At 39.7% G+C, this 26,378-nt stretch overlaps 1 protein-coding gene and 2 non-coding genes across 21 annotated transcripts in view; all 3 read left to right on the top strand.

Annotated features, from left to right (window-relative positions):
• Positions 1-26,378, top strand: part of Pum1 (pumilio RNA binding family member 1) — a 122,433-nt gene that overhangs the window by 93,220 nt on the left and 2,835 nt on the right. For 9 of the 19 annotated variants that reach the window (XM_026391616.2, XM_026391615.2, XM_026391612.2 and 6 more), the window contains 8 exons: positions 95-331; positions 9,723-9,990; positions 11,347-11,476; positions 13,676-13,810; positions 17,017-17,154; positions 20,410-20,535; positions 21,622-21,743; positions 23,499-23,691. In XM_026391616.2, coding sequence (XP_026247401.1) covers positions 95-331; positions 9,723-9,990; positions 11,347-11,476; positions 13,676-13,810; positions 17,017-17,154; positions 20,410-20,535; positions 21,622-21,743; positions 23,499-23,691 — 1,349 coding nt within the window. The remainder of the gene's footprint in view (positions 1-94; positions 332-9,722; positions 9,991-11,346; positions 11,477-13,675; positions 13,811-17,016; positions 17,155-20,409; positions 20,536-21,621; positions 21,744-23,498; positions 23,692-26,378) is intronic. The other 10 variants (XM_026391617.2, XM_026391613.2, XM_077791643.1 and 7 more) reach the window with 3 other exon arrangements.
• Positions 14,666-14,749, top strand: LOC113184890 (small nucleolar RNA SNORD103/SNORD85). Its single transcript, XR_003301062.2, has one exon. It is a non-coding gene; the product is annotated as a small nucleolar RNA SNORD103/SNORD85 (small nucleolar RNA).
• On the top strand, positions 24,779-24,862 carry LOC144249426 (small nucleolar RNA SNORD103/SNORD85). Its single transcript, XR_013342223.1, has one exon. It is a non-coding gene; the product is annotated as a small nucleolar RNA SNORD103/SNORD85 (small nucleolar RNA).

Genomic DNA, 26,378 nt, shown 5'->3' with positions numbered 1-26,378 from the left:
AGGAGTCTGGATCAAAGTGTTAGGAACAGGTCACTGGGCTTGTTCTTCGAAGAACAGGCCTGTTCTTATCTGCATTGTTTTAATTCCATTTTAGTTGCAAACTCCAACACTGGCAGTGGCTCCCGCCGTGACTCCCTGACTGGCAGCAGTGACCTTTATAAGAGGACATCGAGCAGCTTGACCCCCATTGGACACAGTTTTTATAACGGCCTTAGCTTTTCCTCCTCTCCTGGACCCGTGGGCATGCCTCTCCCTAGTCAGGGACCAGGACATTCACAGACACCACCTCCTTCCCTCTCTTCACATGGATCCTCTTCAAGCTTAAACCTGGGTAAGAACCATTACTCTAACACCACCTTGAACTCTAGAAATCTCTTGCCACCGATGACATTACAAGTATTTTGCATAAGCAAAGGCCAAACCCTTTATCCTAGAAGTGTCCTGGGTGTTCTGTGCCTTCTGTAAATACCTCATGTTGTTCAGGCTGTGCCTATAGCTAGTATAGCAGTTTGTGATTGATTAACATTTGGGTACATTCCCTGTATATTCACTTCAGATTTAGTACAAACTTCTGTGTTCTTTGGCTACTTGTGGGACTCTTTTGTCATAAACACAGTACAGGTTCATTTCAGTGAAAGTGGAGAACACAGAGACAGGATTTATTCAGTTAGCATCATCACTTGAAATACTACCACTATGAATATTTTACTATTTCTTTTCAGATCTCCCCCCATACATACAGTTAATAACTTGCTTTTCACATAAAACATTTTATATAATTTTTTTGCCAAATTTTTAGTATTTGTAAGTATACTCTTAAGCTACACAGCATGCTAATCAGTAGATACCTATTTCCCTATAGTTTATTTAGATTACCTTATGTTTGGGATTTTTTAAATGTTACTATGTAGATCTAGGAAATGAAGAGTTTGAGCAGCTGGCCGTAAGAATGAAGAGAAAATTATATTAGCAATTTGGGTGGCAAATCTCTTAAATCAGGAAGTAGGAGATAATTTCTTATCACATGGGGGTATCCTCCGCTCTCCCAGTTGCACATCATGTTTGAGTTTTGAGGGTCAGATTGATTTCTCAGATGGGGGAAAGTTGAAGTGTAGAAATGGAGTGATCATATATTTTTGTAAGTGAATGGGTGTGCTATTAATGTTTCTGTGTTAATAAGCCTAAATCAGTTTTGTCCTGGGCAGGTCAACATGCCTGGCCATTTTACTTAAAAGATTCTGTTTTTAACCAGCAAGTTTAAGCGTGGTTTCATGGATTCAAGTGAGGACTAACTAAAAGCAAATGTGATGCCTTCCTATAGAAAACAAAGACTAGAAAATGATATATAAAAACAAAAAGAGTCTGAAGTGTGTGGGGCAGTCAAGTTATTGTTCTAGAAATGAGAGTGGAATCTTTGAGTTTGAAAGCATTTGAGTATATTCATTTGTTTGCTGATGTGTGTACTTTGAGGTTTAGAAAATTTGCAGCAACATTCCCTGATTGGTACATCCACAGTGAATGTGTGGTATTTTGTACAATAGTGTTTCCAAGAGGCAGAATGCCTGGCTTTAAAGACTGGGGTCTATTGCAAAATCTGGAGGTGGGGTGAAAGTTCCAGTTTGATGTGTGATTAGAAGAGAGGAATGAATGAACATTTAATGATAGCTAGTATTAATAGTTTTGGGTCCTATACATGCAGCTTTGAAAGGTGTAGGCATTATCCCTATGTTACGGATGCAAGCCTCATAACTCAAATGTCTTGTTTACGTTCTCTCAGATTTGAACAAAGTTTTGACTCCAAAGCAGACAATTTCCGTGTGCATCTTGTCACATGATGTGCCTAGGGTATCTTTTGAACCAGTGCATTTTCAGATGCAGAAATAACCTTTTAATACTTGGTTTAAATATTTGAACTAGGCCATTCCACACTAAGTACTAAATAAATCTCCCCATTTGTTAATTGCTTTTAAGAGATACCTAGTAAATATTTTAAGCTTTTAAGCCCAGGTGGGCTCTCTAGTGCATATTCAACTGTGCTGTTGAAGTGTGCAAGCAGCCACAGGCAAAAGGTAAATGAATGAGTGTGTAGCTGTCTTCTAATAAATCTTTATTTACAAAAATAGTTAGCAGGCCAGATTTATTCTGTGGGCTGTAATGTTTTTAGCTGTTGAACTGATGCTGTGGCTGTTGGACTGTGAAAATGGAACTTGCAGCCATTCCTCTTCCTAGTGTAGCAGCAATAGGATGATACTTCTTAATTATTTCTATTTAACAAGAGAACACAAATTATCAGTGCATTGTTTCTTGTTTTAATGACTTACTGCATGCATAGATTTGTGTTTAACATATTTTTCCTTCTAAAAAATTTACCTTGTTTAAGTAATTTGTTCTGATGCATTTGCATTGGACTACCATTGCTGCATATAATACATGTATCATACATGCCATTCCTGAGGAGCTTCATGTCTGGATCAGTAGGTTTGCCTTAGCTCAGTTTCCTGCTTAGAAAAGGGTTTTTGTATGCTTTAATCTTAAAAGAGAAAATTTGAGAATTTGAGAAAATAGAGGTGTGGTGGTTGGTTACTAACAGTGTCCATCCAAAGGTCCTAAAGAAATTTTGGTGCAATAAACTTATCAAATATATATTAGGCACATCTAAAATATAGTTTCTATTTCCTAATACTATTTCACTACTACCACCAGCTGTCAGTTCTTAGATCATGAGCAGCCATACTGTGAACTTGATACTCAATGTGTTGAATACTCAGAATTTTCTAACTCATGCACACATGAATTAAACTCAACTTATTTAATGAACTTTCTAATACCACATGTATATTATGTTTGGATGCACATTCAGCCCAAGCTCTCTGTTTTTCCAATATGGATCTCTTCTCTGTCACATTATTTTCACACATCCTCTCAGCAGTTAGACATGTTAGACTTCTTAAAAAGTTAGTTGTTGTAGTTTTTTCATTGCTTACTAATCAATGACTTACTGAGTGCCTATGTAAGAATCCTCAGTAGCTTTTTACTACCAATTGAAAGTCCAGATCTAGAGAAAAGAATCTTTTTTACCAAGTTACATTTTTACATATTTTAAAATTCAGCTATTATACAATGAGTTTTTATAAACTGTCAGTTGTGCAACCATAATCCATTTTAGAATATTTCCACCCCCTTAGAAGATTTTCCCATGCTCATTTGAAGTTAATCTCTATTCCCATCCTCAGTCGACCCTGATCTACTTTCTTTCTAAATTTCCATTTTCTCCAGGTTCTTTCGCTTTGCATGGTTTATTTTGTGGGTGTTGGCGGAGGTGCGGGCATGAGTGCTGTTCTGTGTATCGACACCAGGATCTCATGCATGGTAGGCAAGTGCTCTACCACTGACCTACACCCTAAGCTCTTTTTTAAAATTTTATTTTGAGGCATGGTCTTGCTGAGTTGTGGAGGCTAGTCTGGAACTTGTGATCCTCCTGCCTCAAGTCTCTGAAGCTGCTTGTGTTCCTGTGCCCAGCTTCTCTTTTCATGTTTTTGAGATTCATCCATGATCTCTATTATGTGTCAGTAGATTTTCCTTTTTTATTGTTGAATTGCCTTTATGGATATATCACATTTTGCCCTATTCATAGCTGGTGATGTTTCATTGGTTCCAGCTTTTGATTGTTAGAAATAATGTTGCTGTGAACATTAGCATGCAAGTCTGTCTGTGGACACATTGATTTCTCTAGGAGTAGAATTGCTGGGTTGTTTATTAGTTTTGTGTTTAGCTTTTTAGAAATTTGTCAGCAAACTGTTTTACAATTTTGATGCAGCATTTTACCTTCTCAACAGTAGTGTGAGGATTCCATTTTCTTTATTTCCTCATCAGCATTTATTATTATCTGTTTTACACAGCTATTCTAGGGGTCATGAAACGGTCTCTCTCTCCCTGTCTCTCTGTCTGTCTGTCTTTTTAGGTGTAGATGGACACAACACAATGCCTTTATTTTTATGTGGTGCTGAGGATCGAACCCGGGTCCCGCCCGTGGTAGGCGAGCGCTCTACCGCTGAGCCACAATCCCAGCCCCCAGTGTCTACCTCATTTGATTTTATTTTCCATTTCCCTAATAACTCATGATCTTTTTTTTTAAAATAGTTGTAGATGGACAACATGCCTTTATTTGTTTAGGTTTTTTTTTTTTTTTTTTTTTTTTTTTAAATATGTGGTGCTAAGTATCAAACCCAGTGTCTCACACATGCAAGGCAGGGGCTCTGCCACTGAGGACAATATCCTCAGGCCCCAAATGTGTTTTAAAGTGCTACAGTTTTTTTAAACTTTGGTAAGTTCCATTTATTGTGCTTTTGGTATAGGATCTAAGAAATCTTTGGCTAACTCAAGGTCTTGAAGATTTTATCCTGTATTTATTCTGAAAATCTTATTGTTTTAGCTTTCACTTTAAGCTGATCTTTTTTTGGGGGGGGGGTACCTGAGATTGAATCCAGGGTCACTCGACCACTGAGCCACACCCCCAGCCCTAAATAGTATTTCTTTTAGAGACAGGGTCTCGCTGAGTTGCTTAGCACCTCGCGGTTGCTGAGGCTGGCTTTGAACTTTGATAATTTGAGTCTCAGCCTCTCAAGCTGCTGGGCTTAAGCATGATGCATTTTGAGTTGATTCTTGTGTATTTTGTTAGGTGAAGGCTCATCTTTCCTCACATGAATATCTAGTTCTGGCACTAAACTTCAGCATAGTTTTGTAATTTTTTAGTGTATGGGTTTTGCATTGCTTTTGTTAAATTTATTCCAAAGTATATATTTTGTATGCTATTATGAACGGAATTGTATTCTAGTTTTAGTTTTTGGACTATTTGTTTGCTTTATAGAAATACAATTTTGTGCATTCATATGCTATCCTGTGACTTCACTGTTACTTATTAGTTCTGCTGGTTTGCTGTGAAATTTTACTATTTTCTATATGTACGATCCTATCTCTTGAGGGGAAAAAAAAGGTCAGTTTTTACAATCTAGATGCATTTATTTTTTTCCTTGCCTGATTGGGTAGAACTGGGCAGAACTTCAATTCTGTGTTAAATAGAATAGATGCAAGCGTACATTCTTGCCTTGATCTGATCTTGGGAGAGAAGTTTTCATCTTTACCTGTAAGTATGATTATAATTTGTTTTAAATAGTCTTATTTATTCGGTTGAGGTAATTTCCTACTTTTCCAAATTACTGAGTTTTTGTCATGATTGGGTTAAGTGTTTTTTAACCTTCTGTGAATATGGTACATTGCATTAATTGATTTTGGAGTGTGAACCCTACCTTGCATTCCAGGGATAAAATTCACATGGTCATGTTAGATTCAGTTTGTTAATGTTTTTCTTTGTAGATTTTGCATTTGTATTTGGGAAGGATATCTGTTATTTTTCTTCTTGTGATGTCTTTATGTGGTGTCAGGGGGATATATTTAAGCATGAATTTGGAAATTTATCACTCCCCTGTAGTTTCTATAAGTTTGTGGAGTATTGGCATTACTTCTTTAAATGATCATAAAATTCACCAGTGAAGCAATCTTTTGTTTGTTTGTACTTTTAAATAATTAAAAATAAAATTTTTAGTGATTAATTCAATTTCTTTACATCCTTCATGTCTTACAGGTTTGGGTTTTTGGGTTTTGTATTTCTTGTGTCAGTTTTGGTAATTCATGACATTATGGAATTTGTCCCATTTCATCTAGGCTTTCAGGGTTGTTGGCGTAAATTATAATTTTTAAAAAGTGAAATCACTTTTTTCTCTCTCAATCTCCTACTCCCATGTGTACGCATGAAAGCATGCTTGGTAATACATATAATTTTTTTTTTTTTGTAATCCTTGCTAAGGCAGATGTTCTTAAGTATTTACTTTGTTTGGCTTAACTATGTTTTGTATTTCTCAATTTAACAATATTATTTTTACATGTATCAATAGGTAAATAATAATGCCATTATTAGCAACTGGATGTATAAATCTCATTTGTAGCTTCTGTGCGGGTTAGATGAAGTCCATAAGCTCCCACCTATGCCTAAAGTATCCACCTCTAGTAAATTCTGCTTCCTTTCTCATAAAGACAAAGACATTGGAGATGATGTGGATTTGAGTATATGAAAAGTCTGATTTTCTTTTTTCCTGATAACTAGAGATTGAATCCAGGGTGTTGTACCACTGAGCTGTATCTCCAGTCTTAAATTTTTGAGATATGGTGTTGCTAAATTGTTCAGACTGGCCTCAAACTTGTGGTCCTTCTTTCTGCCTCAGCCTCCCGAATTGCTGAGATTACCTACATGTCTACCACACCCAGCCCCAAAGTCTGATTCATAATGGTTTTATGTCCTGAAACCCTGCCTACCCATATATCTCTTTGTCCTATACTCATCCCCTCCCTTTCTGATGATTAATGGTTTTCTGCACAATTCTAGGTAATACCTTGAAAACTCCAAGAATCAAGATATGGGAGATAAAATATATCATTAAGTGTATGGCTGACAACTCCCAGGCTTTTCACATTCTCTCTGGAAGAAGAGTGTTCTGCTTGTTCATTCCTTTAGGGTGGTGGAAATACAATAAAAATACGCAGAACCAAATTTTATTTTAAAGGTGGCAAGCTGGGTCTTTGCTCATTAAGCATCTGTTCAATCTGTGAGCACCAATAGGATGGAACAGAGGTGGTCATTGGCAGAAAACCCTCAGTAACATTATAGTAAACATCTAGGGTTCACAGTAACATTTAAGCTCCTAATTTTTGTGGCAAGTTGTTGTAGGACACAGCCCAATGAAATCTACCACTGTCAAAACCTTGTAGAAAATAGGGAAGCCACAGGAGGCTGCTTGTAAAGCATTATGGGAAATCTTTCTGGGCTGGGGTTATGGCTCAGTGGTAGAGTGCTCACCTCGCATGTGCAAGCACCTGGGTTCAATCCTTAGCACCACATATAAATAAATGAAATAAAGTTATTGTGTCCAACTACAACAAATAAATAAATAAACAAACAAATAAATCTTTCAAAACAGATTGGAAGTTCGAGCACCTTCAGGGTTCTCATGGTTTGGCTATGTGTAGGTGCACCAACTGAGAGGAGCTGAAAAATATGCTCCTTCATATTCCTCATCCAATTGAAATTAAATCAACAAATACTTGACTGATGGTCTACTGTCTGCTAAGCAGCATTTCATAAAACATCCAAAGAACCTATATCTCAACTAAAAGATTAGGCATTGGTTTACCATTTAAAGAAATATTGCTTGTCCTGCACAGAGTGTGTCTGAATTATCAGTTTGACATTTGTTATTTAGTGCCTGGAAACGTTTGTTTTCCCTCTTGGAGATTTGTATATTTCTTTTTTTTTTTCCCCCAATACTAAAAACGATGTGTGTGCTCACATGCAGACCTGTGTTTATACATGTCTGGCAATCACAGAGACTAGAGTTAAAAAATCCAAACTCGAGGGCAAATGTACCAACATGTATTATAGTCATATTAACCATTATTCCCTCTTGCCTTTTATGTTATTAGCGCACTTTTGGCCACGATAACAGAAAAATCCAACCATAATAGCTTAAACCAGAAGTGCGTTTATTGGCTCATACAACTGAAAGCATATTAGTAGGGTAGTGACAGGGTTGGATGGTTTGTGCCATCATTCAGTGATGTCACCAAGGACCTGGCTTTCTTCCAGTATATGTTCTGCCTTGATCAGTGACCAGCACCTTAAGATACTACTGTTCAGATGTTTTCAGAACTGTATGCGTTTGTTCCGTTTCTCCTGGAAGCGAGTTGTTGATGCCCTGCCTCCCCAGCATCCACTGTCCCACCCTACCATCACTTTCTTCGCCCATTGCTCAGGGAAAAAGAGGGGTTTCTGAAATGGAGTAAAGTAACAGTCATATGGCTATTATTTTCTTTTCACATCTTCTTTTTTCCTTTCCTTAAAATTTCGTTTTTCCATTTGGATTAAGAAATACCATCGAATTTGGCAAAAATAGCAATGTCCTGGAGAACAAGAAAACAATTTAACTGAGTCTGAAAATGACTCTTGTAATTGCAAGGGTCATGATCCTGGAATTGAGAGACTGGTTTTGAATTTTGGCCGTGAAAATTATGGATATTGTGTGTTTGGATGAGCATTTCATCTCTCAGAGAGATGTAATTTCCTATTACATAAATGGGAATTAAAATTTTCTTTCTAAAAATACCAGTGAGAATTTGATAGAATGTGTGCAACAGAGAACCTGGTAATGTAGAACAAGGCATAGGACTCACGCTCAGTAAGCATTGAGCAGAATTTAACACTGAGCCATTTTCTTTTGGTTCCATCACTTTCATTCAGACCCAGACTTTTGAAGGTGGGCCCTGGAATTCGTGGAGAAATCCAAGTCAGGTATCTTTCTGCAGTTACCATTAACCTGCAATCTAGACATTCTTTAAACATCTAAAGAAATTAATAAGCAGTTCAGGTGGATGCCTTTTCTCATAGATTCTAATTTTTTATTCATCTAAGCTCTTCATGGTTTATGTGGTATTTCTTACTTAACTTTACTTATTGTTGTTCTTGTTTTGTTTGTTTAAGAGGAGCGGAGAAAAATCAGTCCAAGGTTGGGGATATAACTCAGTGGTGAGCACTTACCTAGTACAAGTCCCTGGGTTTAGTCCCCAGCACTGCCTAAAACAAACAAAAAGGCTTATATTTTTATTTTTTTTTAATTTTTATTTATTTTTTTTATAAGCACATTCAATACTGTCCCTTTTTTTAAGAGAGAGGAGAGAGAGAGAGAGAGAGTTCTTAATATTTATAAAACTGTGTTGGAAAACATTCTCATTATAATTTAGTATGTTGGTTTACTTTTTTTTTTTTTTTTAATGGATTAATCCCAGGGCCTGTGCTTTAATCACCGAGCTACACCTCTATCCCTGCTTTACTTTCTGATTAGCCTTTTGCTCATATGTCTGGTTTACCTGTTCAGGAAGTCACAATTATTCCCTTGTCACCAGTCCTAACAGTGGTGTCAGTGGCATGAAGGTTGTTGCTACTGCAGTCATTTCATGCTCTATCCCATAGAGATCATGAGCGGCAGTTCTCATAGTGTGTCTTCTTTTTTCTACCCTCTTATCCTCTATCTTGCATGTCTTAGTGGGTTTTAGATGTCTATTTGGCAACAGAATTATTCCTTCAAATAAAAGATTTTGGAGGTTTCATATATAGGTGGGTTTATATAAACAGATTAATCTGGATCTTATATGAGACTCATATAAGATGAGTCTTATATAAGGGATGAGTCTCATATAAGAGTGGAGTTTAGGAATAAAGGGAGTCTCCACAGAGCTTAGAGTGGACAACCACTGAAGCTCGGTGCTTTTTGTGGTTTCTGAGTCCTTGCTGCTGGTGCTTCGGTGCTGGGTTCACACGGTCGGCACGTTTCCTTATTTTATTTACTAAAGGCTGCACTTACTATTGCTCCATTCTTGCCAGCAGTCTACTGTCAGTAGTAAAAAGCATTTCCTTCTCAATCTTTGCACGAAAGTTTCCTTCCAGTTTGGTAAGTTATGAAGTTGCAGCACTAATAAAATCGAGTTAACACAAAAGCAACAGAATTGAAGAAATCAGAGATGATGCAATGCAGGCTTCATGTATTGCGATGATTTTTCGTCTTTTGAATGACATTCTACAAGAATGGTCTTAAGTCCTTCTGTTCTGTAACCAACAGGAGGACTAACAAATGGCAGTGGAAGATACATCTCTGCTGCTCCCGGCGCTGAAGCCAAGTACCGCAGCGCAAGCAGCGCCTCCAGCCTCTTCAGCCCCAGCAGCACCCTTTTTTCTTCTTCTCGTTTACGATACGGAATGTCTGATGTCATGCCCTCTGGCAGGAGCAGACTTTTGGAAGATTTTCGAAATAACCGGTACCCTAATTTGCAACTTCGGGAGATTGCTGGACATATAATGGAATTTTCCCAAGACCAGCATGGGTCCAGGTGAGGAGTTGGCTTTGGCGCTGGAAGTAATTGAAACCTTAATGCCTGAGATTCCATACCTCAGGTAGGCATGTATGAAAACAAATAACCATAGTATTAGTCAAACAAAGAATATAGCTAGTGTGCCTCCTGGTACTCCGTTCACTTCAGAGGGATGTGGATAATGAGGGTTGCCAGAGAAGCAAATATTTGGAAAGAGCCTTTGGTGTCTGTATCACATGCTTCAAGGAATCCTTCCTTCTGCCTGTCTGACAGAGTGGTAGTTTGTGTTTCTAGGAGAATCTCCAAAAACTTTGTAGTTTGAGAAATAGAGGCACTATACAAATATGTGCACACACTTTTGCTACTTGAAGCATTACAAAGAATCTTTTGCTCTCAAAAAGACATCATTTAAACCTAATTTTGGATCTTGGGTGTTTCAGAGTAAGACAAGTCTACCAGCTGTGGAGGTGAGAGAACAAGCCAACATAAAAACTAGATTTAGATTTGGCTTGGCTTAACCCTTCCTGTTGGGCTGTTCTAGGACTTTGCAGAAGGGGAATATGGTCCTAGAGACTAGGCGACATCCCTATCCTTCTTTCCCATTTCTGTTTCTGCTTCTTTCTTTCTCTATGTCGGTGTTCGGTGAAAAAGCTTTTAATAACCTCCTTCCTCTTCCAAGTTTTGCTGACTTACTGTTGTGCAAGGATTTCTTATATTTGGATTATGATAATGTTTTTTAAACTGGGGATTGAACACAAGGGTGCTTAGCCACTGAGCCACATCCCAGCCCATTTTTTAAATTCTCTATTTTGAGACATGGTCTTGCTAATTTCCTGAGGCCGGCCTTAAACCTGTGATCCTTCTGCCTCAACCTCCCAAGTCTGTGGGATTAAGGCATGTGCCCATACACCCAACTTTATATTTGCATTCTATAGGCCAGATTAAGAAATACCATGCTTTTCCTGATATAGTCACCTGAATCAAACAAGGCAAACTGAATGGCCATTACTTCAGAAGATAATAAATGCTACTTCTTACAGATATGGGTCAAAGAATATAGTAAGGACCATAAGGTTGGAAGTCATTGAAGTAAGACTTATTTCTAAAGTCAAAATCAAGTTCACAGTTTTGTATACACACCCTTCTGTAACAAAATATACTAAAATTTTAAATATACTTTTAAAATTTCAGCTAAGTTAAGGGATAATTCCCCCTTTCAGAAATTTTTCTTCAAGAGATTCATTTAAACAGTGTTCAATTTCTTGTGTGCCGATGCAAATGCATATCCCAGTACTGATATTTAAAGTGTCGTATACTTGTTAATTTCCAAGTCTTCTTAACATGCTGTGCTTGCCCCTTTTACTTTGACTTCAGATTCATTCAGCTGAAACTAGAGCGTGCCACAGCAGCTGAGCGCCAGCTTGTCTTCAATGAAATCCTCCAGGCTGCTTACCAACTAATGGTGGATGTGTTTGGAAATTATGTCATTCAGAAGTTCTTTGAAGTGAGTCTTTGTTCTTTCTGTTCTTTGACTAATCTAGAGTATTTTGATTTTCATTGGCATTTTCAAGAATAGCAGTTCTATTCCTGTCGTAAAATGAAGTGTGTGTGGTCTTTTTGAAGTTCTCTTTCAGTATTTTTCCAACTTGTTAGCAACACTTTATTTTGTATGGTTTAAATACCCAAGCAGATGATGCCAGTGTATTCTGGCAGTGTAGTTTGACAATTGTTCTCATTTAGGACCTAGTACATTATTTCTGATTGTCAAAATGGTTTCACCAAACGTGTTTCTTTAGGGGATAGTATTTGTTTTTTTTTTTTTTTAAGAGAGAGTGAGAGAGGGGAGAGAGAGAGAGAGAGAGAGAGAGAATTTTTTTTTAATATTTATTTTTTAGTTCTCGGCTGACACAACATCTTTGTTGGTATGTGGTGCTGAGGATCGAACCCGGGCCGCACGCATGCCAGGCGAGCGCGCTACCGCTTGAGCCACATCCCCAGCCCGGGATAGTATTTGTTAAGGTGTTTTAGCAGGATCACAAATTAAGGCACTGTGAAAAATGGGAAAAATTTTTCAAAAGATTCCTAGAGAGAATTGTCTTTGAATACCATTTTCAGTTTTTTTCCACCATAGGCCAGGTCATGATGATTGCTAATTGCTTTCTGGGAGATCCTTTGGCCTTGACTTCTTATTTTACTTTGCAATTTGAATAATGTGTACTTTTGTATCATTGTCTTTGGAAAGGATTAATGTGTGATTCCTCTAATGAATTAAAAATTTCAAGGAGGCAGCGATTTGTTGCTTGACAGTTGGCACCAACCTGAAGTCAAAATGGCAAAATGGAGAATCTGGTGGGGTTGGTACTGAATAAAACTTGCCACCAAACAGATTTGTCCTATATTTTATTTTATTTCATTTGTTTGAGGATTAAAAAATGGCAAACTCACAGGTTTTATTTTTTTTCCTCATTTTTCTCACATGGACTTATATTCTAGACTAAATGTTCCAGCTGTGAACTAAGAAACCAGTCTAAATGTAACCACTGTATTTCTGATTTTAGAATGTCTCTGTACTACCATTTTGTCACAGATATAAAAGCAGAGAACTGTAGCTCTGGTGGCTGGTGCAGCTTGGGACAGCAGACCATACAGTGGAGAGTAGGCCTATGGTTTAGAACAAGCTGGAGCTTAGTATATTTGTACAGAAAAGGAGGGTTTATGATAATTCATAAATTCTTCTCTTGTCTGATGCTAATGCTATTCAAGTAGAGATTAAAAAGCTAAGGGCAGGAAATCCTTCTTAGTACCATTTTAGGATCATATAGCATTGCTTCTTTTTTAAAAAAATATTTTTATTAGTTTTTCGTTTACCTTTATTTTATTTACTTATTTATATGCGGTGCTGAGAACCAAACCCAGTGCCTCGCACGTGCTAGACAAGCACTCTACCACTGAGCCATGAACCTAACTCTAGCCTTGCTTCTTGACTGGCCTATCTTCTCCCCTCCTAAGTCTGTTGTCTCCTGTAAATAGTATCAGTTCTTGGAAAGACAATAATTCTAAACAGTGTGTGTGTGTGTGCTTTGGCCCTTCACTTAGATAAAGAAACTTTTCAATCAATGGGCCTCAGATACCTCGAGTCCTGTAGAATCACTGCAAGAAGTCCTTGCGTTTTTCCCAGACATTGCCTAAAGCCCTACAAAACAGTGTCTCCCACACATTATTCATTTGAGAATAAATGTATGTGTTCTGGTAATTAGTGGAGTACAGATTCATTTAATAGTATTAATAAATTAATGGTAGCCTAAGGAGTTAAATGTTTACTTAGCAGAAACCACTATTAGATATTTGAGGTCCCCCCCACCCCAAACCTCCCAGCATTAAGAAGGGTTCCTGAGGCTGGGGCAGTGTACTTGCCTGGCATGTGTGAGGCACTGGGTTCAATTCTTAGCACCACATATAAATAAATAAAATAAAGGTCATCAACAGCTAAAAAAATATTTAAAAAAAAAAAGGGTTCGTATGATCAGAGACTGAGAATTGCAGGCTTTAAGAAATAAAGGCTCTTATTTTAAATAAAAGTTTCAGTTAATTTATATAACAGGATGAAAAGAGATCATGTCAGTGGTTGATACAAAATAATGAGTGCTTTGCTTTCTCTACTTCTACCTAAGTAATGGTGTTCATCCACATATTATGTCTGTAGTTTGGCAGCCATGAACAGAAGCTGGCTTTGGCAGAACGGATTCGGGGCCACGTCCTGTCGTTAGCACTACAGATGTATGGCTGCCGAGTTATCCAGAAAGCTCTTGAATTTATTCCCTCAGACCAGCAGGTAATTGTAAGTTTCCCCTTTAACTTTTCTCTTGGTGTTTGATGTTTCTCTGTGGTATGTTCAGTGAACCCTATGAAAACATCAGTCTTTAGTTACTTCAGTGCTTATGGCTGCCTTTCAGTGCATGGCAAGCATGAATTGTGCAAATTCATTTTGAAATTTATAGTGGATCAAGTGTCTTCTTGTAAAAATCAGTAATTTCCAACACTTTTCTCTGATCAGAAAACTTAGCCTTTAGTAGATACAATTTTACAGTTGGGTTTTTATTTGATAATAATTGAAGCAGGCAAAATAATAGTAAGTTTTCATTTTCTTAATATAAACTGAGCATTCTGACAGACCAAACTTTAACTCAACTCACCTTCCCCTTCCTGTTCTCCCTCCTCCCTGTTCACTCATTCCACCAGCACTCACTGAACAGCTGCCTGCCCAGTACACTGCACATCTGGCACATTGATCTGGGTGGCTCAGAGACAGCTAAGACCTCTCTGCCCTCAGGCTGTGGGGTCTGGTGGGGAAGAGCAATGGAAAGCAGAGGAACACGTGTGAGAGGGTCCCTTCTCCCTTCACTGTGTCCTCCAGGGAAGGCTGGAAGACAAGACTGAGAGGAGTTAGGGAAATGGAGACAAAACTTTGAAAAGTGGGGAACCAACAGAGAAGTCCCCTGAAGAGGAGGTCCACAGCTTCAGGAATAGTCAGAGCAGATCCACCCAGCACCACCCAGAACACAGCACCCAGGAGGCAAACTGAGCCCGCAGGCAGGAAGGGCATGCTCAGCTGTGTTTGTGCCAAGCAGTGCCCTGAGCCTCAGGGTGCTCTGATCTGAACCCTTAGCCCTTCTCAATGCAGGGGTTGCTGCTGTCTGGCAATGATGACCCACTTGCCCTCACTGAGAACGGAGTTCGATAATGAGAATCTTTGTTACGGACTCAATTCTGAGCCAGACAGACACCCTCCACCTCCTGTGCAAACCCACCCAAACCACACCACATCACACCATGCGAGGCCACCACACGCCACACCACTGCACTGGTGCTGGCAATGACAGTTGAAGTCTGGGGAATTCTAGGGTCCTTCAGACAGGTGAGTTTCACAGAGAGATGTGTGGAGGCACAGGAGTGTTGGAAATGTGCAGCAAAATTCGAGCACATTCAATCAGTGCTCAGCAGTAGAGATGCATTATTGATAGAGTGCTGTTGATAAGTAATTATAAACAGATGTGAGGCTATTTGTAGTTTTCTTATGTATAGGTCAATTTTAGTTTTTCCCAGAATTTTCATAAGTAGTTGGATCCTCTTTAATTTTCTTGTTTATTTAAATATGAGGTTTCTTCTTTCTTGATCATAGTGCTCACTTGCTGAAAGAACGCAGAAGCATGACTCTTTATTATTCATTTCTCCTGTTTAAGTTTTAACACGAATGTGGCAAATTGTTTTTTATCTCCACATTTTCAGATTTTACCTTTCTTTCTCTTTTTTAATTGGATGGTTGTATTATGGAAGTGGTTTTTATCTTAAATTTTTTCTGGTTGTGTTTGTTTGTGGTACCTTTTCCTGAGTCTGACATGTGTGTGCTGTGGAAAATATACTGATTTCTGGATGCAAGTCTATTATTTTAGGTGAAATTAACCGCCAACTGAATTTTTACCTCTTGGAACAAATAAATACTCACGGGAGCCATTTCCCTTTTCTTTTGTTTATAACTTTCCTTTACATAGCATTATTTATCATTCCTATAATAATCATCATTCTGGCATTTGATGGCTAATTTACTCTCCTTCTGGCATTTGATTGGTAAACTTTCTTTCCTTTGTACTCTGCCATTGTAGTCTTAAAGGTCTTTAATTAAGTTATATCTTAGTAGCTTTGACATACTTCACATTTCAAGAATTGAAGACATTGCAAAACAGCACTATTTTAAAGTGGCTATAGTCTTCAAACAGAAATAGCGTCAGCACAGAAGAGCTAATTGTAACAGAGATTAGAGGTAGTGAGGAAATGAGGCAGCAGGTCCAGGGCACGGCTGTGTGCACACATCTGACCTCCATTCCTGAGACCAGAGGCAGTAAGTTTCTGGGAAGGGCTCAGAATCAATCAGTCTGGATCAATCTCACACCCACCCCATCCATTCACCCCCGCGCTTTTGTCAGCCTTCATCCAACTCCACACAAATACAAATACACCCTCAGTGTCTGGCTTTTGTGTTTACTTCCGGAATTCGGGTACTCTTCATTAATTTACCATTCCTACTCTCTTCACAGTTACTGTGCCGTGTTGGAAAGATCTTGGATGCTGGAGTCACAGTCTAGACTAAAATTCTGATTCTGTTGCTTTCTATTTATAGGATATCTCCTCCTTCCCACCCCGTGTCCCGAGCCCTTTTCCATTCTTATTTCTCATTGGAAGGTTTCATTGTGTTGCCCAGCTGGCCTTGAGCCTCTGGGCTCAAGCAATCTTCTGGCCTCAGCCTCCAAGAGGCTGGGGCTACAGGTGTGCACCATCCTGCTGTCTCTGTCTATAGCTTTAGATGGGTGGAAGAGCTGTGCAGGATATATATCATTGATAGTTGGTTTGCCAACACACAATGGAGCTAAGTTTAAATCTTGGCCATCTAGGTCTGCATTTTGTACAAGTCTTTTGTCTATGGTTTCTTTTCCTCATCTATCACAGTACCCATTGCATTGGATTGTTTGGACTTAGTGCAGCATGTTAAGTACTTAGAAGTATGCCTGTCTAACCAAGGGGCAACTGTAGATTAATGACCATCATTATTACTAATATACCACTTAGGATTGTCAGAAAAAAAAAATAAGTTTGAGATCTTTTCAGGTACTGGTTACTGCTATAACAAATTTTATTTTATGGTAGATGAATTATGTCTGAAATTCTCTAATGCAGTCTACTTCATATAGAATCCTTTCTATTTGAAGATATCTACATTTTTTAAAGCTTCAAGAGGGGTTTTCTAAGTTAGAGTCCTTTTGGGGTACTGGTTACTGCTATAGTGAATTTTACTGCATGGTAAATATGTGAACACATGGAAGAACTTGAGTCCTCATTTGTTGCCACATTGTCACATTGTCAGAGTTGAGTTGTTCCACCTTCATTGTCTTAGAGTCTGTTTAGTGCTTGGGTGTTGGTAAGAAGAGTGTGGACATCTGGGTTTTTGCTTGCTGTGATTCTGGTGGTGCTTTCTTCCCTTGTCTTCAATAGAACGAGATGGTTCGGGAACTGGATGGCCATGTCCTGAAATGTGTAAAAGACCAGAATGGCAATCACGTGGTCCAGAAATGCATTGAATGTGTGCAGCCCCAGTCTTTGCAGTTTATTATCGACGCGTTTAAGGGGCAGGTAAGTGACTTAGGAAAGAAATAAGGGAAATAAATTGATGGGTGTCTCCATTGTCAGCAAAGAACAAGGTATGATTTGAGGCATTTTCTCAGCTTGCTGTGTGTGTCTTAGCCTGCAGGAAAAGCAGTGCTGTGCAGTGCGGGTCAGGTACCAGGTCCCTTCCCATAACGGTCATGGGCCATCTCTCCATCATTAACGTAGATGTCTGCTCACCTTGGAATGAAATATTGCTGTCAGAGCTAAGATGAAATCTCATGTTTGAAGAATTTCCCCACATTGTTAAGTATCATTCTGATATTTAAACGAATTCATCAGTTTTTAAAAATGTAGGTCATTAGTAGAAGTAATCTTGCAGGCCCAATATGAATGTCTTTTTTTTTTTTTTTTTTTTTTGGTGCTGGGGATTGAACCCAGGGCCTTGTGCCTACAAGTCCAGCACTCTACCAACTGAGCTATATCCCCAGCCCATGAATATATTTTTAATTGAAAAATAACTGTTACTTGCCTAGATTTTTTGGGGGGGGATGTAATGCAGTTCATATTGGTTTGAACTGGCAACATAACCAGTGATAATTTCTAATTTTTCCTTTTTACCTATATGTCAGAAGTCTGTTCTTGGCACTTACTTGTAAACAATGTTAAATTCTTGGTTTTCTCTGAATTGGCTGTCATTGTTAATTTCTTTTGCCAACAAAACAAACAAAAAACTTCCTCACATTTTTCTAATTTGGTGGAAAAGGTTAATTTAAAAGGTCTCATTTTATGATAATCAACTTGGTTTTTCCTGTTTTACCCCTTTCTTAAAGAGACAGGGAGAAAGAACATTTCACACACCCCTCAAAATGTCTCTTTAAGAAAGGGGGTAAAACAGGAAAAACCAAGTTGATTATCATGACCAGTGGTAATCTAGGTTTATGAGGTGTACTGTTCAGCCTGTATTGAAGTATGAGTTGAGTTCTGAGAACTGCCATGGTGGTTAGGGAGTCTGCAAGCAGTACCCAGGGGGTTATTGGGAGTTATGAAGTTAATGAAAAAAGAGGGGGGTAGATTTTTTAACTTTAAAATTAAGGTATTACATTTATCAAACTACAGAATAAAATGTAAAGGAATTAAGCTACCAAGTGAGAGTCTTTTTCCTTTTTGTTTCCCTCCTTTTCTTGAACTCAGGGAAGGCCTGGCCCATGCCAGGCAAGCACTCTACCATTAAGCAGCATCCCAGCTCAGGAAGAGGATGTTTTCAGGATAACAATCTGTCAAAGAATTGGTAACTAGAAAATAATACAACGTAACGAAAAATGGTCCCTGAACATATTTCACATAAGAAACACAAATTGCCAGTATACATAAGTGGCTCAGTGGTTGAATGCCCCTGAGTTCAATCCTTGGTACCAAACAAAACAAAACAGAACATGGAAAAAGAAAAGTAGTGGTCAATTCCATCAGTAATGAGGAAAATACCTAAATGGTTTTTCCCACCTGTCATTTCCTTTGTGCTGGTAGGAATGTGGGGTCCAACATAGTTCTGGTAAAAATTTATATCTGCACCATTTTAGGACACAATATAGTATTCAAATTCTAACATTTGTATTTCTTATAATCTGGTGCTCTTGGCCTCTCTGGTGAAACACCTGTACATGGTATTCCCCCAATACCTTTTAAAAACAGTAGTATAGCCCTAGTAGGAAAAGGCTAAACAATGCAGATGTCTATAAGCTAGGCATTTTGACTTTAAAAATGACGTTTTGACTTTAAAATCTCATAGTCACCTACACAGAGTATATGCAGAGATATCCAGTCTTGGAAGTGAATATTGGAAACATTATTTTGAAATGTTGATCCAGACTATAAATATGTGGCATTTTAGAAAGATGAACTCAATTCAGGTATGGTGGTACACCCCTCTAATCCCAGCAGCTCAGGAGGGTGAAGCCTGAGGATGCCAAGTTCAGGGTCAGCTACTTAGCTACTTTAACTTCTCTCGAAATTAAAATAATTTTTAAAAATAAACAAACAAACAAACAAACAAAGGGGCTGTCAATGTAGCTCAGTGGTAAAACACCCCTGGATTCAATCTCAAGTGCCAAAAACCCCAAACCAAAACAACAAAAACTAATCTCAAGCAGAACTAAATAATATATTGTTTAAGTAATAGTTGTAAGCATAATAAAGCTGCATATATAATATACATAAAGTATCTAGTGCAGCAACTGACTCTTTGTAAGTAAGTATTTTGTAAGTGATAGTTGTTATTGCTCTTACTACTCTCATTATTCTTCCTGGTTACTGATGTGGGCTGCATGTCATTTAGCTAAGAAGGGCCGAATCAAGATTCGGTGTTCTAGGAGGCCTGGGGATATAGTTCAGTTGGTAGAGTGCTTGCCTAACAGGCACAAGGCCCTGGGTTCAATACACGGCACTACCAAAAACAAAACACAACAAGATTGGGTGTTCTGGATCTATAGCACCTGTGCTTTCCTAATTCTTCAAACCCAGCAAAACACACCAGTTAAACTCGGATGATTGATTGTATGTAGTTGGTGTGTTTATGTGAAAGCATTCAGGACTTGATCCTAGCCCTTTTTCTGTTTTTTTTTTTTTCCTTTGGGGGGGGTGGTTGGTTGGTTTCCCCCTTTCCTTTTTCTTCCTCTTTTAATAATAATAATAATAATAATAATAATATTATTTTTAATATTCATTTATTTATTTTTTAGTTTTAGGCAGACACAACATCTTTGTTTGTATGTGGTGCTGAGGATCGAACCCGGGCCGCACGCATGCCAGGCGAGCATGCTACTGCTTGAGCCACATCCCCAGCCCCTTAATTATTATTATTATTTTTTTTTGGCTTTGCTGTGAATTGAACCCAGTGCTGTGCGCACACTAGACAATTATTCTCTCATTGAGCTGCATCCCTCAGCCATCCTTTTTCTGTTTTTAATCCTGTCTTTTGGATTGGTTGTTGATTGACATTCCTGATTCTCAGCTGTTTTCCCTGACCTTGACTAATTCTGTGTTCCTTCCAGGTTCCTTGGAAAAGTTCTTTTCAGCTCTGAATGTGCATACATATGAATTCATAAAATAGTTAAGAAATGGGTTTATTTACATATAAAAGACACATGCTTCTAATGTTATATTTGTAGAGAGAATTTAAAGGCCATTTAGTTAAATCTGTAAATATCAATGATATAAATGTTACTGAAGCATTGAAAGTGACAAGTGCCATTTTGAATTTCTTCTTTGTATCTTTTTATCTAGGTGTTTGCTTTGTCCACGCACCCTTATGGCTGCCGAGTGATTCAGAGAATCCTGGAGCATTGTCTCCCTGACCAGACCCTTCCTATTCTAGAGGAACTTCACCAGCATACAGAGCAACTTGTACAGGTACTGGAGTTGCCCGTAGATAAAATGAGCAAGCGCTGGTGGGTTTCTGTAGGCCCCATTCTTGTGTGTGTTGGACTGGTGATTGAACCCAGGGTGCTTACCCACTGAGTCACATCCCTAGCTTTCTTTATATTTTATTTTGAGTCAGGGCCTTTCTAAATTGCTAAGGTTGCCTTTGAACTTGTGATCCTTCTCCTTCGGCCTCTGGAGCCATTGGGATTTCAGGGTGTGCGCCTCTGTGCCCGGTTAATGTATTTTAATTCATGCTCTTTGAATCTTTTGGGCATGTTTTCATAGCAGGGTGGTTAGTGTCTTGAACCTGGGCAATGAGCACTGGCCAAGCCTATAGCTGGGAGGTATAGCTTTGAGAGCTAGGGTGGACTGTTTATCTCAGACAGACTATTTAATCCCTTAGAGTCTCAATCTCATTATCATCCAATGAACTAAGTGGATTAGGTGATTTCTTCTTTTTTGGCTTTCTACTTTCTATTTCTGCTTCTTCCAATTATTAAGTAATTAGACCTGCCTATTTTGTTGGACATGAATCTTTCCAGTTTTTCCTCCAGCCTAGAAAGGTAAAGGAATTTGTACATTTCTGTTTAAGAATAATGACTCTTTACTCCCTCCCTTCCTCTTCTAAAATGATATAGGCCTACTTTTCTATATCTAGTAATTTATGAAGAACCTAACCAGAGCTTCTGGGCATAAACATGTGGAGAGAAATATTTCATTGTCTAATAATGTGTTCCTATTTTGAAACGACAGGGAAAAATTACCTGTCTATTAAAAAAATTCTTATGTTCATTAGAGCCTTCCTGGCGCTACAAGAAAGATAGGTGCTAAAGACTTAGGGAACCTGCCAGGAGTGGTGGCTCACGCCTGTAATCCCAGCTGCTCAGAGGCTGAGGCAGAAGGACCATGAGTTCAAAGCCAGCCTCACAGTAACAAGTCTCTGAGTAAAATATTTAAAAAGGCTGGGGATGTGGCTCAGTGGTGTAGTACCCCTTATTTAATCCCAAGAAATTAGGGAACCCACAGAACTGGTTTTTAACTTAAATTTTCTTTCTATTGTTACTTCTCAAATAGGATCAGTATGGAAATTATGTAATCCAGCATGTATTAGAACATGGTCGTCCTGAGGATAAAAGCAAAATTGTAGCAGAAATTCGAGGCAATGTACTTGTGTTGAGTCAGCACAAATTTGCAAGGTATGTGCTTTCAGTTATAAAGCTGGTTTTCTAGAAGAGAGGGTTAAGTAGTATTTCAGCTAAGATAAAGAATTAGTGGTCATTCTCTCCTTTTTCATGTTTATTTATTTATTTATTTTATTAGTGCATACAGGTTAAAAACTCAAATATTTCTACAAAGCATGGACCATAAGAGGTCCCTTATATAACTCCCTGAGAAACTAGCCACAGTGAAATCTGGGGACTGTGTTTCTAAAGTATTACACTTTACTTCACTGGGCATTTTATTAACTTAGTGTTTTGGAATTGTGAAATGTTCGTAAGGCAGGCTTCTTTCTGGCTGAGAGAGGCAGTTGGCCATGTCTGCGCAGGCCTTAGTGTTCTCAGAATCTCTTCTCCAGCTTCAAAGTGTGCAGGCTGAAGAATGCAGTGAGATTGTTTTTCCCAGGTTGGCAAAGGTGTTTTTGTTAACTTGTAAGTAGCAGAGGCTGGAGAAAAATTGATGGCTCTTCCTTGTGGTCAGCCTTCTGAGTTGATTCTGTATTTCCTGTTTCCCACATAACATAGTTCTTTCTATTTTTAGAATATTTTCTTTTCTGTTTTTTTAGGGTGAATTGCAAGGCAGGTAATAGGACTCATACAAAAACCTTGATGTTTATTAATGTTCCCTTTTAATTTGTTGAATCTTACAACATTGCAGCATGGAAACTAGAGAAAAGAAATACAGCACCTAAGTGTGTGCGCTCTGGTATATAAGGCAGGAGATTCAGTGAGACCTCACTTGTTAGTTAGGCTGCCCTAGAAAGTAGCCACCTGTGAGTCATTGGCAATTTCCAGCCTACAGTGAAGTGGCCATCTCACAGAATAGTTAGCAAAGTGCTATGCACTAGCTTTATGCTCATTTCTGCTTGAGGGTTTTGTGACCTGGAGCAGCTCTTTCCCGCTTTGTGAACGCTTTGTGAAGTCTTCAGCGCATCCCACCACCACCACCACCATGTGCACACATAAACCTCCAGTTCTCCCTGCCAGGCGTCGGTTCCACTCCAGCAGTGCAAGCACACGGCGTGGGCATCGCTCATGACCCTGCACAGTGTCGTCTCACAGCACCAAGCCGCAGTGCATAGTCACTGTGGGATGGTAAACGGCCATCAGCGCGGCAGCATGTAATTCAGTCAGCATGTGTAGCCCTGTGGGTTACGGGAATACTGCTCTAATGGAACTGCACCCCTCCTTTCCTTTCTCAATATGACATATTTGTGAAATGTTTAGATGTATTGACAAACTTTGGGTCTTCTTATACTCTTGAGAGACAGCATGTGGTAGTTGACCAAAAGTGCCATGGCCCTGCCTTATGGGTTCCTTCAGCAAGACTAGAGTTTCTGCCAAGTACCATGCTCTGTGCCAATAACAGGTGATAGACATCAAGTGAGGAAAGAATTGATAGATATTGATAAATGTTGAAATAATAATCAGCCAATTGGGATGTTAACAAAACCAGTCCCATAAACTTGTTTTTTTTATTCATCCAGGCTTGTTACCCTCACCTCATGGAAGTTTAGGTCCCCACCCCCGAAAGACCTAGTCTCAGACATGATTCACTGTTGGACACATCAGGTGGCAGAGATAGACTCTTACAGAGCCAGACAGTGGATACACTAATTCTCCACGAATGCGAGATCTCTCTTGCTGCTAATCCTGAGTGAGGGGAGAGGCTAGAAGCACAACCTAAGAGGGGATCCTCTTCTGACACCTGACAATGGATTCGTCTCATTACAGCAATGTTGTGGAGAAGTGCGTCACCCACGCTTCACGTACAGAGCGTGCTGTGCTCATCGATGAGGTCTGCACCATGAACGATGGTCCCCACAGTGCCTTATATACCATGATGAAGGACCAGTATGCCAACTATGTGGTCCAGAAAATGATTGATGTGGCAGAGCCAGGCCAGCGGAAGATTGTCATGCATAAGGTAGGCTGGACAGAAACTCAAAAGAGAGAAGGTGTGCAAGACATTTGTGTGTTTCTGCGGAGTCTGCCACTAGATGGTGCCCTGTGCTGCATTTCTTTTTTGTCTCTCTCTCTCTCTGCCCCTGGTACTATGGGCTGATGCCCAGGGCTCTCTACCACCAAGCTACATCCCTGCCCTTTTTGTGTTTTAGTTTTGAGACAGGGTCTTGCTGAACTGCCCAGGCTGGCCTCAAACTTGCAATCCTCTTGCCTCAGCCTCCTGAGTTTCTGTGATTACAGGAGTACATCACTGCTCCTGCCCCCCCCCCCCTTTTTTTTTTACCTCGAAGTTGCCATTGTCCACATGTTTACCTCTCCTGCTAATAACTCACTGTGTAAACCTCGTAAGCTCGCTCTCTCTTTTTTTTAATCTTTATTTTATTTTTATGTGGTGCTGAGGATCCGAACCTAGGGCCTTGGACATGCTAGGCAAGCGCTCTACCGCTGAGTCACAATTCCAGCCCTGTAAGCTCATTTTTTTTAATGAGATTTTTCTTCATAACCCCTAAGAGATCACTTTATTATTAATTTAGACAAGTCAACCTGCCTGCCTTATTTTCTGTTCTCCTCCCTCCCTGTTCACCCATTCCACCAGCGCTCACTGAACAGCTGCCTGCCCAGTACACTGCACACCTGGCACATTGATCTGGGTGGCTCAGAGACAGTTAAGACCTCTCTGCCCTCAGGCTGTGGGGTCTGGTGGGGAAGAGCAATGGAAAGCAGAGGAACACGTGTGAGAGGGTCCCTTCTCCCTTCACTGTGTCCCCCAGGGAAGGCTGGAAGACAAGACTGAGAGGAGTTAGGGAAATGGAGACAAAACTTTGAAAAGTGGGGAACCAACAGAGAAGTCCCCTGAAGAGGAAGTCCACAGCTTCAGGAATAGTCAGAGCAGATCCACCCAGCACCACCCAGAACACAGCACCCAGGAGGCAAACTGAGCCCGCAGGCAGGAAGGGCATGCTCAGCTGTGTTTGTGCCAAGCAGTGCCCTGAGCCTCAGGGTGCTCTGATCTGAACCCTTAGCCCTTCTCAATGCAGGGGTTGCTGCTGTCTGGCAATGATGACCCACTTGCCCTCACTGAGAACGGAATTCAGTAATGAGAATCTTTGTTACGGACTCAATTCTGAGCCAGATAGACACCCTCCACCTCCTGTGCAAACCCACCCAAAACACACCACACCACACCATGCGAGGCCACCACACGCCACACCACTGCACTGGTGCTGGCAATGACAGTTGAAGTCTGGGGAATTCTAGGGTCCTTCAGACAGGCGAGTTTCACAGAGAGATGTGTGGAGGCACAGGAGTGTTGGAAATGTCAAGGAGTTTAAGCCCATCCATTCATTCCTTTAGCAAATACTAAGTGTGTGCTCTATGGCAGGCCATCCTCTGCACAAGCATTATATGGCCACACCAAATTATGTGTAGATTAGTGTGGTAGTGTCAGGGAAATAAGGATTGTGGGTGGGAGCATATAAGAATATGTCAGTATGCCTCTTGTAATTTATGGGTATGGACAAGGCCCCCTATATGTGTAACATTTGAAAAACCTTTCCAGGAAAAGGGAACATGGTGGGTAAAGTCTTGGGGCAAGAGAGATGACTGTACTTTATATTCTAGAAAGTCCAGCAGGACTGTGGTGATAGCAATGTTTGTACGTTTCAGATAAGTGTCCTGGCTGCTGAGCAGGCATTGTAACTTGGAGGAGTGGTAAGATTAAACAGGAGATTGTTAAAATAGTTAAGCCAGTAACTGGTGACAACTTTGGGATGGAAGAGAAGTAGACAGAATTGGGGAGTTGGAATCAGCAGGGTTTTGCAGATGATTGGTTGGGGGAGTCAAGGAAGGAAGGTCCTTAGGTCTTCTTCACCTCTTTTATCACTAGGTGGTGCCCTGTCAGCAAAGGGGAACATTGGGAGGAGAGTGGGTTGGTTATTTTTTACCTCTTTTAGGCTAAATAAGAGACCAGGGCACACCAGGATTGCACACATGTATGTGCCTTCTTGTTGTTATTTTACTGGAAGACAGTTAAAGATTTTTAATAAGAGACGTGACTCACCAGCCAGCCATAAAGGTAAATGAGTTGAATCTCACTTAGTTTTCAGGAGAAGAGCTACCCAAATCAAGGGGATCCTTAACCTTAAGTTCTAGTGACAAAATGTAGCATTATTCCATTCTTCCTCCTTTTCTCCTCCTCCTCCCCCTCCTCCCCCTCCTCCCCCTCCCTGTAAATATGGACACAATACCTTTATTTTTATGTGGTGCTGAGGATCATCAGACCCAGTGCCTCACACATGCTAGCCAAGTGGTCTACCACTGAACCCCAGCCCTTGCATTCTTTATTTTAAAGACAAGTTTAGGGAGGTAGGCAGGTTTTTGCTTCCACATACCTCACGGTTGGAACCAGTTGCTTTCCACCTAGCACTTAGGTGGGCGTGAACTATGTGATTTGTGTCTGAGGTCCTATGTGAGTTTCATCGGTGGTTTCTAGATCTACTTGACCCTTGGTTCATTTGAGAACACAAATGAACAGGCCGGGTCATCACCCTCAGAGCTCTCATTCTGAAACACCCTTCATCTCTGGCACTTTGGGCCTGTGTTTATGTGCATTAGGGTGAGTTTGGATACAGAAACGGATTGATAAACCAT

The sequence above is a fragment of the Urocitellus parryii genome, chromosome 11 (genome assembly GCF_045843805.1).
Source record: "Urocitellus parryii isolate mUroPar1 chromosome 11, mUroPar1.hap1, whole genome shotgun sequence".
Taxonomy (NCBI): Eukaryota; Metazoa; Chordata; class Mammalia; order Rodentia; family Sciuridae; genus Urocitellus; species Urocitellus parryii.
Note: the sequence above shows the minus strand (reverse complement) of the source record. Positions and strands in the feature narration are given on the sequence as shown.